Source organism: Oxyura jamaicensis, chromosome 1 (genome assembly GCF_011077185.1).
Source record: "Oxyura jamaicensis isolate SHBP4307 breed ruddy duck chromosome 1, BPBGC_Ojam_1.0, whole genome shotgun sequence".
NCBI classification, from domain to species: domain Eukaryota; kingdom Metazoa; phylum Chordata; class Aves; order Anseriformes; family Anatidae; genus Oxyura; species Oxyura jamaicensis.
In genome coordinates this window covers 78,925,958-78,938,137 of record NC_048893.1, presented here as the reverse complement: position 1 = coordinate 78,938,137, position 12,180 = coordinate 78,925,958, and the positions used below count along the sequence as shown (strand labels likewise).

The following is a 12,180-nucleotide window of genomic DNA, read 5'->3' as shown; positions in this document are numbered from 1 at the left end:
GGCAAAATCACTATCAAATTAGTGGTTGGTGGCAGGTGGTGGTGTTGATACAGTGCTCCTTTGTGCACAAGGAATTACTCTATGTTTTCAAGCCAAACAGCCTACAGATATCCTCATTGCCATAAACTGATCCAGAGCTACTAAACCTCTGCCCCGAATGACAGCACCGCCTTTGTGTTTTGTGTGCAGGGGTGAGCTCTTCCTGTTGGCTGCACAGCAGCAATCCATCTCGAGATGAAACAAAGGGACACAACTGACAGGTGATCAGGACCTGACCTGGGTCAATGATCAGCAAAGTTCTCTCTGTTTTCTTTCTTTTTTTTTTTTTTTTTTTTTTTTTTAATTTTCTATGAAACACCCATTTGGTCAAATGTCTCCAAGGTGACCTTGCAGAAGGGGATGTTATAAACTGGTGGATGGCAGCCAAAACATCTGCTATTGGCTAAGTTACACTTGGCACAGTATGCCCATCTCTACTGCTGAATGAGTATAATCTCAGCAGAGAGAAGAAGGTGGGGAGAAGCTAGCTCCTCCCTCCATCCAAATCTCCATTTAGGCTGTCCTAGAAAGAAATTACCCCCCTAAAATCAGCCTTGGTGGTTTCAGAGGAAGAGGGTCATTGGAGATTGGGCAGCAAGAGCCCCCCAAGATGAGGATAGCCATCCTCCTGAGCCTTCTGTTCCATGCTGCTGCTGCTTTTCACCAACTGTGAGTGATGCTGAATTTCTGTTTCAGTCTGTTTCACAAAAGCATCAGTCTAGGTAGATTGACCATAGTCCAGGCCATCAGCTGTCCTTCTTCCTGCTCTTACCAGATCACCCCAAAGAGCAGCTGAATTGTTTATGTTACCTCTCATGTCCTGTAAGTTAAAATACAAATCTTCTCTTTGGGAGTCTTCCAGGGTAGACCTTATGCTAAGGTACGTTTGCTTCTGTTGTTGTCTAACTGGATCAAATCACTGGTGTCTAGACTGCACTGCTATGAGGCCACCTCTGGCCTGCAAAGGACAGCTTTGGGAAGTTGAGGAGATGTATGTAGTAAAGGGGCTGAAATAGGTTTTAGGTCCGTACTTATGCTAAATCAAGCAGAAACTACTTCTTAAGTAGGCTGTGAAGCAATCACTACATGGTTGCTTTGGACTGTTGACTACTGTAATGCCACCTTGCTGAGGAATTCTGCAGTTGTGGGCTGCTGCAGGGAAGCTCTTTTGTGTCTCTGAGCCCTCAACTTGATGCAACCTTTGATGTCTTCTTTCTCCTGTCCCAGACATTACCTGGTGGTGATCCCTGCAGATCTCCGCTACCCATCCACCCAAGTTGCTTGCCTCCACATCACCTGTTATGAAGCAAAGCTTCAAGTGAATCTGGTCCTGGAGCGCTCTGCAGGACACAATCTCTTAGTGCAAGAAACCATCCAGAAGGAGAAGACTTTCATGTGTGCTAAGTTCTGGGTGAGCCACCCTAGGCCAATTGCATCTCTGAAGGAATTGTAAAACCCTTGTAGCTACTCCCTAGCTAGAGCTGACATGGACAGGCTCTACTTTACCTTGGAGTGAGTCTGCTAGGAAGGAGAGTGAATGGTCCTTGTGGTTGTGTAGCTCAGCACAGTATCCAGTTGGCACTGAATTACCCTTCTGAATCTAACTTTTAATTTGAAGTTACATTTGTTAAAAACTACTACCCATCTGAGTTTATAATACGGACCTACCTGTTTCCTTGTCCTCCACTCCAGAATAGGTAGAACAGCTTTTTCTTGTCTCTGAAGGACTTGTGCAGTTCCTAAAGTTTCCCTAAAAGCCTAGGGAAATGGTGGTTTGCATGTGATAGACTACAGTTTCTGTAGGACCAGGCAGCAGCTCAACTCTTGGGATCTACTGAACAGAAGTTGGCTGGAAATGGATGTACTTATTATTTATAAAGAGCATCTTAGAGCTGATTCGTTGTTAGTGAGAATTTAACTAAGATCTATGATAAGGCATGCATGCCTCAGCAGTAACTCTTCAATTATACAGTGTATTCTGTGCTGAGGCTGCTGGGATCTTTGGCTGCAGGAATCAGGAAGATCATGGGGTTTGCTCTGTCCTCGTAATATGGCTTTCTTACTTACATATGCTGCATAGTTTTGAAGGCCTAGCATCTGAGGCTATGTCAAACAGCTCAATTTATCTGCTTCGATTCTGTGCTGCTATATCCCACCTTTCTGGCATTTTCTCATCTTCCTAACTTCCACTTTCTTGTCCCCAAAGTTCCTTAGACAGCAGGTAAAACAATGGATTCCATGGTATGCAGGGCCTGTTGCTATAGTGTAGTGAGTGCACTGAGTGCAATCTGGATATGATCTGAATCCAGATGTTGAAAGGGTTTACCTGTGACAGGTGGAGAAGAACTGGTTAGTTTTTCCATTTCCATCTTACTCTCAATTCCTGCTCAGGGCCCCCAGAGGTAATATTACTTTGGAGCTGCATGCTCTTCTCTCTTTTTCTGTACAGGTTGCACCTCCAGCTGATGGCACAGAGGAGATTGCCACTGTCAAGCTGCTTATCACAGGCCAAGGAGTCAGTATTGAGGAGAAGAAAAAGGTCCTGATCAGAAAGGCCAGCAGTGGCACCTTCATCCAAACAGACAGACCCATCTATAAACCAGGTGAAACAGGTAAGAGCTGCAGATGGGAGCAAACAGGGAGCCTGGGCTCTCTGCTTGTAACATCATATGAAAAGACCACAATTGCCTGAGATTCATGGAAAACCCTAGCAGAAGGCTTTGAGATAACTCTTGTTGAAATTATGTTTTTGGTGGCTGTGATGTGCAGACTTTGGTGACTGTAAAGTTGAGGGAGGCAGTAGGTCTTTATCCATGATATCTTACATAGGGGAATATCCATGTCAGATGTTACCACACACAAATGTAGAATGGAAAGAGGACCTGGGGAGACAGAGGAAGCAGGGGTCTTCAGGGAAGGACAGAAAAGTAATAAATATATTCCCTGGTTTCCTTGCCTTCAGTGAAATTTCGTATTGTGACTCTGGATGAGGACTTCATTGCACTTAATGATTCGGTAAGCCAGTCCTGGAGGACCATGGAAGAGGCTGCTCTTTTCCATGTGTGACTCCCACTTCTTTTTTCCCCTGCTTATCTGTCAAAGCTCCAATTTCTCCTTGTCCCCTGCATTCATCCCTGGGCCAGGCTTAGTGAAGGTCCAGAGGAGAACAGTAACTCAAGTAAAAACAGCTAACTCAGAAAGATGGCAAAGATGTATTGCTCATCTTGGTAAAATAGCCCTACAAGCACCAGAATGGCTCATATTGATGTGTGAGGTGCTAGTGCCATGTGAGGAGCGAGCAGTTTACTAGCGAGGTTTTCCTGGGTTGTGGAGTGGAGGGGTGCTCTTAGGCTGGCTCTTACAACTTGGAAGTTCTGATAAGACATTAGGAAAAAGCTTTTCATTATGAAAATTATCAGAAATTGAAGCAGGTGCCCAGAGAAGGAATTTTCTTCCTTGCAGATGTTCAGAACTCAACTGGAGAAGGCTCTGAGTAATCTGCTCTAATAAGATGTCCTTTCAGATGACCTCTAGAGCTGCCTTACAAACTGCAGGATTGTGCAACTCTGTAAACCCTTTGAGACTGCAGCTGAGCCAGAGCTACATTTTAACTACAGTTTCAGTAGTGAGTTTTCCTGATGGAGTACTCTGTCAGGAAGTCATTAGAAAGTGCTAGGTGATCTTCAGATTGGCTTTTCTTTTCCCTCTCCAGACTTTCCCATAATGGACCCACAATGTGTTTCTCCTTTTTGGTGACATTTGGACAATTTATATTGCTTATCAGTGCTCTATATTTCCAAGTCACTAGTCCCACACCCTTCACAAAGGCTCTGCATCTCAAGTACCTTGTGTGTGTTACCAGCATGTGTTTCTCTCTTTTAATGTTTTTACCTTTCTTTCCCTCCCAGATTTCCCTGTTTCTTCAGGTGAGTGATGCTGAAATCTATTATTACAGTAATGTTGATGGCAGCCAATTCACTGAGCTATTCATATTCAGTTCCTGGTAGATTTTATGATTATGATTATTTTGTGATTATTTTATGATTATTAGATTTTATCTGTGAGTAGAATGGTAGAACTTCAAGATTACTTAATTGAACATACTGCATACAGCCTCTGAGCCTGTTTTATGTACTTGATATTATGCTCTCAGTTACTTCAGTGTACATCTGAGTTGATCCTGACATACAGAAGTATAGACAGAACAATTTAGACCATTATGATAACATGTTAGAACTGCAAAGGATCTTTCTTTAAGATCAGAATTTAGAGAAATGTAGAAGGCTGAGAGCAAAATGTAGCATTACATCATTGTTTTCAAAATTTCTTGACTGGACTATTCCAAACCTTGTTTCTTAGCTATCTTCCAGCTAGCACCAAAATCCTGAAGCTGGGTTTCTGTGGGGTGTGGATCACTGAGATGCTGGAACAATTGCTTTTCTCTTTTGTGGATGTAGGACCCTAACAGCAACCGGATAGAGCAGTGGCTGAACGTGGTGCCCCAAGATGGCATTGCAGATCTGTCTTTCCAGCTAAGTGATGAGCCACTGCTTGGAACATACGTCATCAATGTAACCAATGGGGAAGCATACGACAGCTTCTCTGTTGAGGATTATGGTATGAGCCTGTGGGGGTTATGTTTGAGCTGCAGAGATAACCTTTCTTTCTGTTCCAGGAAGCTGGGTGTTTATTCCATCATAGCCATCCTGGGAGCAAATGGGAAAAGTAATGGCATCTGTCAGAGAAAAGAGTCTGAGCTGATGCTCAGGAGAGAGAACACTTTGGGACCTTGGGCTGGTGTGTGGGAACAATGTTGTTCATGCCCCTAGACCTTTGACACAGTCGATCCCTGTAAATCTCTGTGTGAGACAAAACAAGGTCATTGGGATGGGCTTTCAGGAGTGTGTGAAATTCAGTGCCATCCCATTTCTATTTTATTCCCTAATTAACTGTGCTGGGATAAATAGCTGTCTGGTGTGTAGGGATATGGACATGTTTGGATTTTAGTTTAGAAAAGATCAATCAATCAGGGGCTACATGCAAATTTGTTAAAGACATAACAGAAATCTTCTGTTTCCCTTTCCCACCACCTTCCTTCTCAATTTCTTGGCTCTTATTCAAACGCAGTCCGTTTTTATGTTGATTCTCTGAAAAGGGTGTCCTTAGCCAGTGTTTCCTACACTTTTTTTTTTTTTTTTTTTTTTTTTTTTTTTTTTTCCTTCCAGCTCTGCCAAGATTTGAAGTGATCTTTGAGGTACCAATTAAGATTTATGCACTAGATAAAACCTTCCCGCTCCGGGTATGTGGCAGGTAAGGAAGAGGTGGGCCCTATGTTAATTTCTGGCATGAGATGAGTACAGGATGGTTAGGTACTTGTGAGAAGTTCATAGGAAATTTACTACATCAGTTACAGGAGGCCAGAATCTTCTATGGCAGTTGTTTGCACAAACAAAAGAAAATATTCCTACATTCCATAAACATTCCATACAAAAAAAACATCCTAAAATTACCCTTCTTGTAATCTAGTGCCCTTTTCTAAAAACAGTTCATAAATGTCTACACACAAAATATGGGGAAATGGCTTACCCTTGATAACTAGTCATTTGAGGTGCAGAGCACAGAAGGTGTTTGGTGATCATCTCCCTACAGAACAAACCCATGGAAAAAGAAGGGAAACTTTTCCAGGTTAAAGTCTAGCAGAATCTACAGAGATTCAAAAAGAAATTGCCTTAGGTACAGTCCAAGGACAACACTAGGGTTAACAGCCTCATGTAAAGGCATTTTATTTGAATCACTCATGCTTGTGCTCATTGGAGGATGCATGCCTTCAGCATTTCCCAGTGTTATCACAAGTGATGATAGAGGAAAATTCAGAACTCTGTGTTGGGTCAGCACCTAAAACATTTCAGTTTCCCAGAATAGAGTAGTCTGACACTAATTTTATCACAGAGCTCTTGATCTCCCATCATTGCAGTGTCCTAGCCTGGTCTTGTTGAGTGGATCAGGGCTCCTGGGCCTGCTGTACAGCTGCCACCTTTGTGCTATATTGTGAATAGCCATGAATAAGTTTCTCTGGAGATATGCAACGGAAGTTCCTGTGTTCTCTCAGTGTGTGTGAATCTCTCTTCCTTTCCCTGCTCCTCCAAACAGATACACCTATGGGAAAGGTGTCCAGGGGATGGTTCATGTGCAGCTTTGTCAGAAGATAGCAGTGTTCTTACCCAGTGCTTCGAAACCTGATCTCTGTCAGGAATTCCACAGCCAGGTGAGATGTTTAGCAGGAACTGAAACCCATTCAGTGAAAATTATGGTCAACTCCAGGGTAAGGCAAGGCTGCTGGAGCCCTTAGCTGAAACAGTAGTGATGTTACCCCTTGGTTTTGGCTACTTGGCCAAGGGTCTGCTAGTGCTGCCTCCTAGTAACTGCATCTGCTGACTATGACTCTGTGTGTAACATATGCCTGCTTCACAATCTTGACTGCTATCTGTACACTGCCTTGTTTTCTTATTGAATGGGGCCTTATTTAATTTAACATGTAATAATATCTAGAAGACCAAAACCAGAGAAGAGAACCAGAGAATCTTCTTCTTTGAAGAAGTCTTCCTTTTACAAGGGCAATATGCTGATGATGCTGATTCTTCTGTGGCACACAAGAGCTGGTGAGAAGTCCCTATCTCCCCAAGCCACATGACACTCCAGGTGCTGAGACTTTGCCTGGCCCAAAGACAAAATTATCATAGACTTTGTGAAGTCTACTTGGACCTTCTCTCTTGCTGCTTGCTGTGCAAAGAAGGGTCAGGTTCTGCAGCCACCAACAGCAGATAACCCTTGAAGTAACAAGACCACAAGACTATTGGAGTGTCATATTTGTGTATGCCTTTGGCCTTCCAGTCTTATCCTTCCCCTTTGTCTTTTTCTACTGCTGCTTCACTTCTCACTAGGCCTTACTTTCCCTCTTGTGTTTGCCACTTTGGCCCCTTTCTCTGGGTCTTTTGAGGGAAGCTGTTACTAGATGTCTCTGATCTGGTGTTTATTTTCTTAGCAGAGACCCTTACCTCAAGGAATAACTGCTGTTTTTAAAAAAGGAATGGCTCTGAACAACATACTTGCTAGTCTAAAAGGTGTATCCTGGAAAGAATTAAGGGATACAATGGTTTTTATTTTTTATTTTTATTTTTTTCTGGGCATTGGACTACATTTGTTGTAGAGTTCTGACCCTTTCTAAAAAGAAAGGGTCACTTTCTTTTCTGTGTTTATGTGGGTGCTTCCATATAGGTTCCTTTCACTCAGTGAGGGAGATAAATAGAAGTGATTGTGAAACCACACCAAAAAAAAACAGGCTAAAAGAGTACTACAGGGAGTACTCACAGAGGATGAAGACAGCTTCCCTCCACCTCCTCATGTCTCTCTGGTGCTGGCATCCAGCTGTGTCACATTGTAGCCTAGTGGAGATGGATGGCAGAGGCTGCAAACACAGCAGCAGTCTCTGAGTGAGATTGCTTCTTAGATGGTCATCTGAGAGCAGGGATTTTGCACTGCTGTTACTGCCCCATTTGTATAATTTCTGACATAATTGTCTTAATCAGACATTGTTTCCTCTCTTTGTGATTTCAGACAGACAAGATGGGTTGCTTCTTCACAAATGTGACCCTATCCTCCTTCAGCCGAGACTTCCGGTACTACCAGGACAGCATAGTTGCAGAGGCCTCAGTGGTGGAAGATGGCACAGGTAACTGGAAATACCTCTGCTAGCTGTGAAGAGGTATGTGAAGATGCACAGTCTTACCAAGAACACCAGAGGCTTTCAGTCTAACAAGGGCTCTGAGCTTTTTGAGCCCACTGGGGCCTGCCATCTAACCTCACAAATGCAGGCAAAGCCACAGATTCCTGAAGGCGATACACTCAGACTGCCTGTGGTCTAATCTCATGGAGTGAAGCTGAGGGACCTTTTTAATGGCTTGAAGCAAGTGGGAGGGAGACTAGATACTCGGAGCCCTTGGGCAAGTCATTTCTCTGATACGAAACATTTGTGCACGTGTGCATCAGTATTACCAGTGGGTCACTCTACAGGCAAAGTGCTGAGAAGAGCTTGGTTTCCTTGCTCCTCCCTTATGTTTCTGTCTTACTGCTCTTATTCAGAGATACAGGTCAATGCATCCCACAAATTACTCATTTCCAAGATTGGTGGAATGGCCTTGTTTGATGATGTGAATTCTTACTACCATACTGGAGAGATGTACAGGGGGAAGGTAATTCCCAGTTATGGTCCTTTGGAGAGTAACCTCTTTTCCTGCCCCACCTCCAGCAAGGGCTTGGGAGGGCATGAAGGACTCCCAGAGACAAAACTTTTGAATTGTCAAAAGTGAGAAAAACACCCAAGACTGTCATTTGTCATTGATAATGACAATTGTAATTATCAATAAATCCTGAGTAGTAGCAGCTATGGGGATCTAGAGGTGGGGACGGGGATGGGGGAACCCAAGCATTTGGAATTTCAAAGCTGCTGTGAAGCATTGGAGAGTATGGGGATTTCATCATGATTAAATGACACAAATGGATCAACAGGGTAGTGCATGGGATAATAGGAGGTTACCAGTAGCAGTGTTGGTAAAATTGTTCGGGACTGGAAGGGTGACCTTGCTGGCTTTGGAAATGCTGCTACTGACTTGGAGAAGAGGAGTCTTTGTCCACTGACAGTCTTCTGTGTTTCTGTCACTCTTCATGGTATTCTCAGATTAGAGTCACTGACTACAAAGGCAAGACACTGAAGTACAAAAAAGTTCTCCTCATAGTAAGCAGTGGTGAGCAGCAGTTTCAGCATAAGTACACCACTGGGGATGCTGGGGAAGTTTCATTTAGCCTGAATACAACTTCTTGGAACAGCACCTCAGCCTCCCTGGAGGTAAGTGAAGAAAGGTCTGTCTCACAGACCTTTGTTCTCACAACTGGCTGTGTTCTATATTCCAACACTGGCTGTGTTCTCTATGTTCTCACATTGGTTTTGAAGCTGAGGGGTAAGCATGCTTCTCAGTGCTGTTTACTGCCCCACAGCTGTCTCCCTTGTTCCCTCCTGAGGGATTGGAATTCCAACATGAAACACCTCTGCATGTTCTGGCTCTTGGTGCACCTTTAGAGCTTATTCCCTGGATCCTAGCTGCTTTCCTCATGAGCTGTTCACACAGAGACTTGTGTGATGATGTTGTTCCGACCTGTCCTGAGGTTCATACTAAGCCACAGGTAGAGTAATTTGCAGCTGACTTGCTTAACTAAAGAAACATCTTGTTGTTTGTTTGTTTTTTTCTTACCAGGCAAGTGTCTTGCATCAAGATTTGGATAGAGAGCCTGGGACAGTTGATTTGAATTACCAAAAAGCCTCTCATTTCATACATCCATTCTACAGCACCAGCAGGAGTTTTCTCACTATTGTCCGTGTGCCAGAAATGATGCCCTGTAGTAAAAAGCAGGCTATCCAGGTGGACTTCAGAATCTACCAGGAAGACCTGGAACATGGGCCCAAGCGTGTCATTTTCTCCTACTTCGTGAGTTTCTGGGAAAGTGCTAATAAGTGGTGGCTCAAAACACAAGATCAGCATCCTCCACAGGAAGCTCCCAAGCCTGATACTTGATAGCTTGGACTTGGCCAAGGACAGGTAGCTCATCTAGCCATCATGGGGCTAGGATCCTGGTTTTGATTCTGGGATTGCAGTAGTGGCATGAAAAGCAGCAGCTTTCTTTTGGGCTCTGCACAGGTGTAGGGCAAGTATTGACCTTATCTGTCCTCCCCCAAGTTCCCTAAACTTTCCCTGTTACCTGAGCATGTGTAAAGTTCCTATCTCCCTCACACTCCCCATTTAATCTCCAGTTTCAGGGATACATTGGTTTGCATAGTGGTCTCAAAGACTATGTGACTGGCATTCCCTTCCCTTTCTGAATTCTTTCCTAGTTCACGGGGAAAAGAGGGATAGTCCATACAGGCCAGAAGACTGTTTGGGTTGGGCTGCCAAGAAGTAAGTACACTGCCTGGTTTCACGTCTAGCAAGCATTCAGTGTTCTATGTGGCATCCCTTAATTGGACATGTGGTATAAACCTCTTTGCAGTTTAGAGCTGGCTCACCCTTCTTTTGTCATGTCAGAACAACTTGCATTTCTAGCTTTCATGTTTTCTTTTCTCTCTTGCTTGGTACCAAGAGAACAATGCTCAATATTTTCTGGCACACAGGCTCATTTGTTGCCTTAATTTTCTAAAAAAAATTCTCCTTTTGCTGCCCATGCAAAGGGCATGAAACTATAACTTTGTCCTCTATCAAAACTATCCTGCTTGGATTTGTAATTGTGTTTACAAATAACCATTGAGTAGTTAGAATGACAGAGCTTATAATTTTGATGGGTGTTGACTGTTGACTCACTGTTGTCTTTTTTTCTTGAACCTAATACAACCTAAATTATAGGTGTTTTGAGACAAATGTGACCTCTTTGGTGATAGGATGGGAGATGTTTGGTGATGGGAGGCTTTGAAAGATGTCTGAGACTCACTCCTTGTGGAGCTAAGTTTGAATGAACAGAACCAAGAAGAGTCTTCTTCAGGTCTTGAATACCAGGCCCAGAGATGTGCTAATTGTTTCACTGGTCTTCAAAATCTGCATGGTCCTGAAAGAGCTGAGGAAAGGAATTAAATAGACACACACACACAAGGGCAAAAGTTGAGTCCATGTCCATTACCAAATTTACTTTTTTCTCGTTTCCTCTCTCCTCCATCTAGTGCTGAAAGGCTTCTTCTCCATCCCTGTTACCTTCAGCTCAGTCTATGCTCCAGCTCCAACACTCATTGTTTATGTTATCTTCCCTAATGGAAAAATCATTGCTGATTCTGCCACCTTCAGTGTCTCCCCGTGTTTCAGAAATAAGGTAGGATTCGTGTCAGAGGTCATGACTAAGTGTGTGAGAGTGTGTCTACTGCAACCAAAGAAGAGACTGTGTAATGCATTATACGTGTGCTGTGTGTGGCTGGCACTGTGTGGGGTGCCATGTCATGTGAACTGCAGTATGTGAATGGTGACAGGTGTTGTAATGGATCATGTATGGATCAAATGGATCAAGTATGTGCTGCTGTGGGGTGCACCCATGAGTGCTGAGGGAGCTGAGAGATGTGATTGTGATGCCTCTCTGTATAATCTTTGCTCAATTGTGGCAACTGGGAGAAGTGTCCAAAGAGTGGAGGAAAGCAAATGTCACTCCCATCTTCAAGAAGGTCAAGAAGGAGGACCCATGGAACTACACACTGGTCAGATTCATCGTGGTCCTTTGGAAGGGGATAGAACAGCTAATCCTGGAAACCCTTTCTAGGCACATGAAGGAGGAGAAAATCATCAGGAATAGGTGGTGTGGATTCACAAGGAAATCATGCCTGACCAACCTGATCAGCTTCTATAATGAAATCACTAGTCTGATGGATGAAAGGGGAGCAGTGCTTGTCTTCCTGGACTTCATTAAGGCCTTTGACGTTGTCTGACGTAAGATCCTCATAGAGAAGCTGTTAAGTATGGGCTAGATGAGTAGACAGTGAGATGGATTGAAAAAAGGCTGAATGGATAGAGTCAGAGGGTGGTGGTCAGTGGTGCAAAGCCTAGCTGGAGGCCGGTAACAAGCAGAGTACCCCAGAGATCAGTACTGGGTCCAGCATTGTTTAACATCCACATTAGTGATCTGGACAATGTGGTAGAGTACACCCTCAGTAAATTCATGATAAAAAGAAACTTGGGGATGTGGCTGACTCAGCAGCACAGCCATCCAGTGGGACTTGGACAGCTTGGAGATGTGGGCTGACAAGAATCTCTTGTCAGCAGAAACACTGACAAGGAGAGGCAGAAGGAGCTGGGACTGTTCAGCCTAGAGAAGAGGAGGCTGAGAGGGGGATCTCATCCATGTGTATAAGTAACTGAAGGGAGGGTGCAAAGAAGATGGAGCCATGTTCTTTTCAGTGGTGCCCATTGCTAGGAAAAGAGGCAGTGGGCAAAAACTGGAACACAACATCCATCTAAACATCAGGAAGCACTTCTTTACTGTGTGGGTGATAAAGCACTGGCACAGGTTGCCCAAAGAGGTGGTGGTGTCTGCCTCCTTGGAGGGAGCGACCTGGACATG

The 12,180-nt window shown here is 43.9% G+C and overlaps 1 protein-coding gene across 2 annotated transcripts in view; it reads left to right on the top strand.

The window, feature by feature from the left end:
* The first annotated feature begins 403 nt into the window (after positions 1-403).
* The window catches only part of LOC118160389 (alpha-2-macroglobulin-like protein 1), a 28,535-nt gene continuing 16,758 nt past the window's right edge, over positions 404-12,180 (top strand). For both annotated transcript variants that reach the window (XM_035315059.1, XM_035315058.1), the window contains exons 1-14: positions 404-708; positions 1,267-1,450; positions 2,489-2,651; positions 3,002-3,054; positions 3,948-3,965; positions 4,497-4,656; positions 5,265-5,349; positions 6,190-6,304; positions 7,654-7,768; positions 8,179-8,288; positions 8,774-8,941; positions 9,348-9,578; positions 9,983-10,046; positions 10,799-10,944. In XM_035315059.1, the coding sequence (XP_035170950.1) occupies positions 650-708; positions 1,267-1,450; positions 2,489-2,651; positions 3,002-3,054; positions 3,948-3,965; positions 4,497-4,656; positions 5,265-5,349; positions 6,190-6,304; positions 7,654-7,768; positions 8,179-8,288; positions 8,774-8,941; positions 9,348-9,578; positions 9,983-10,046; positions 10,799-10,944 (1,671 nt within the window). In that variant the 5' untranslated portion in view covers positions 404-649. The remainder of the gene's footprint in view (positions 709-1,266; positions 1,451-2,488; positions 2,652-3,001; positions 3,055-3,947; positions 3,966-4,496; positions 4,657-5,264; positions 5,350-6,189; positions 6,305-7,653; positions 7,769-8,178; positions 8,289-8,773; positions 8,942-9,347; positions 9,579-9,982; positions 10,047-10,798; positions 10,945-12,180) is intronic.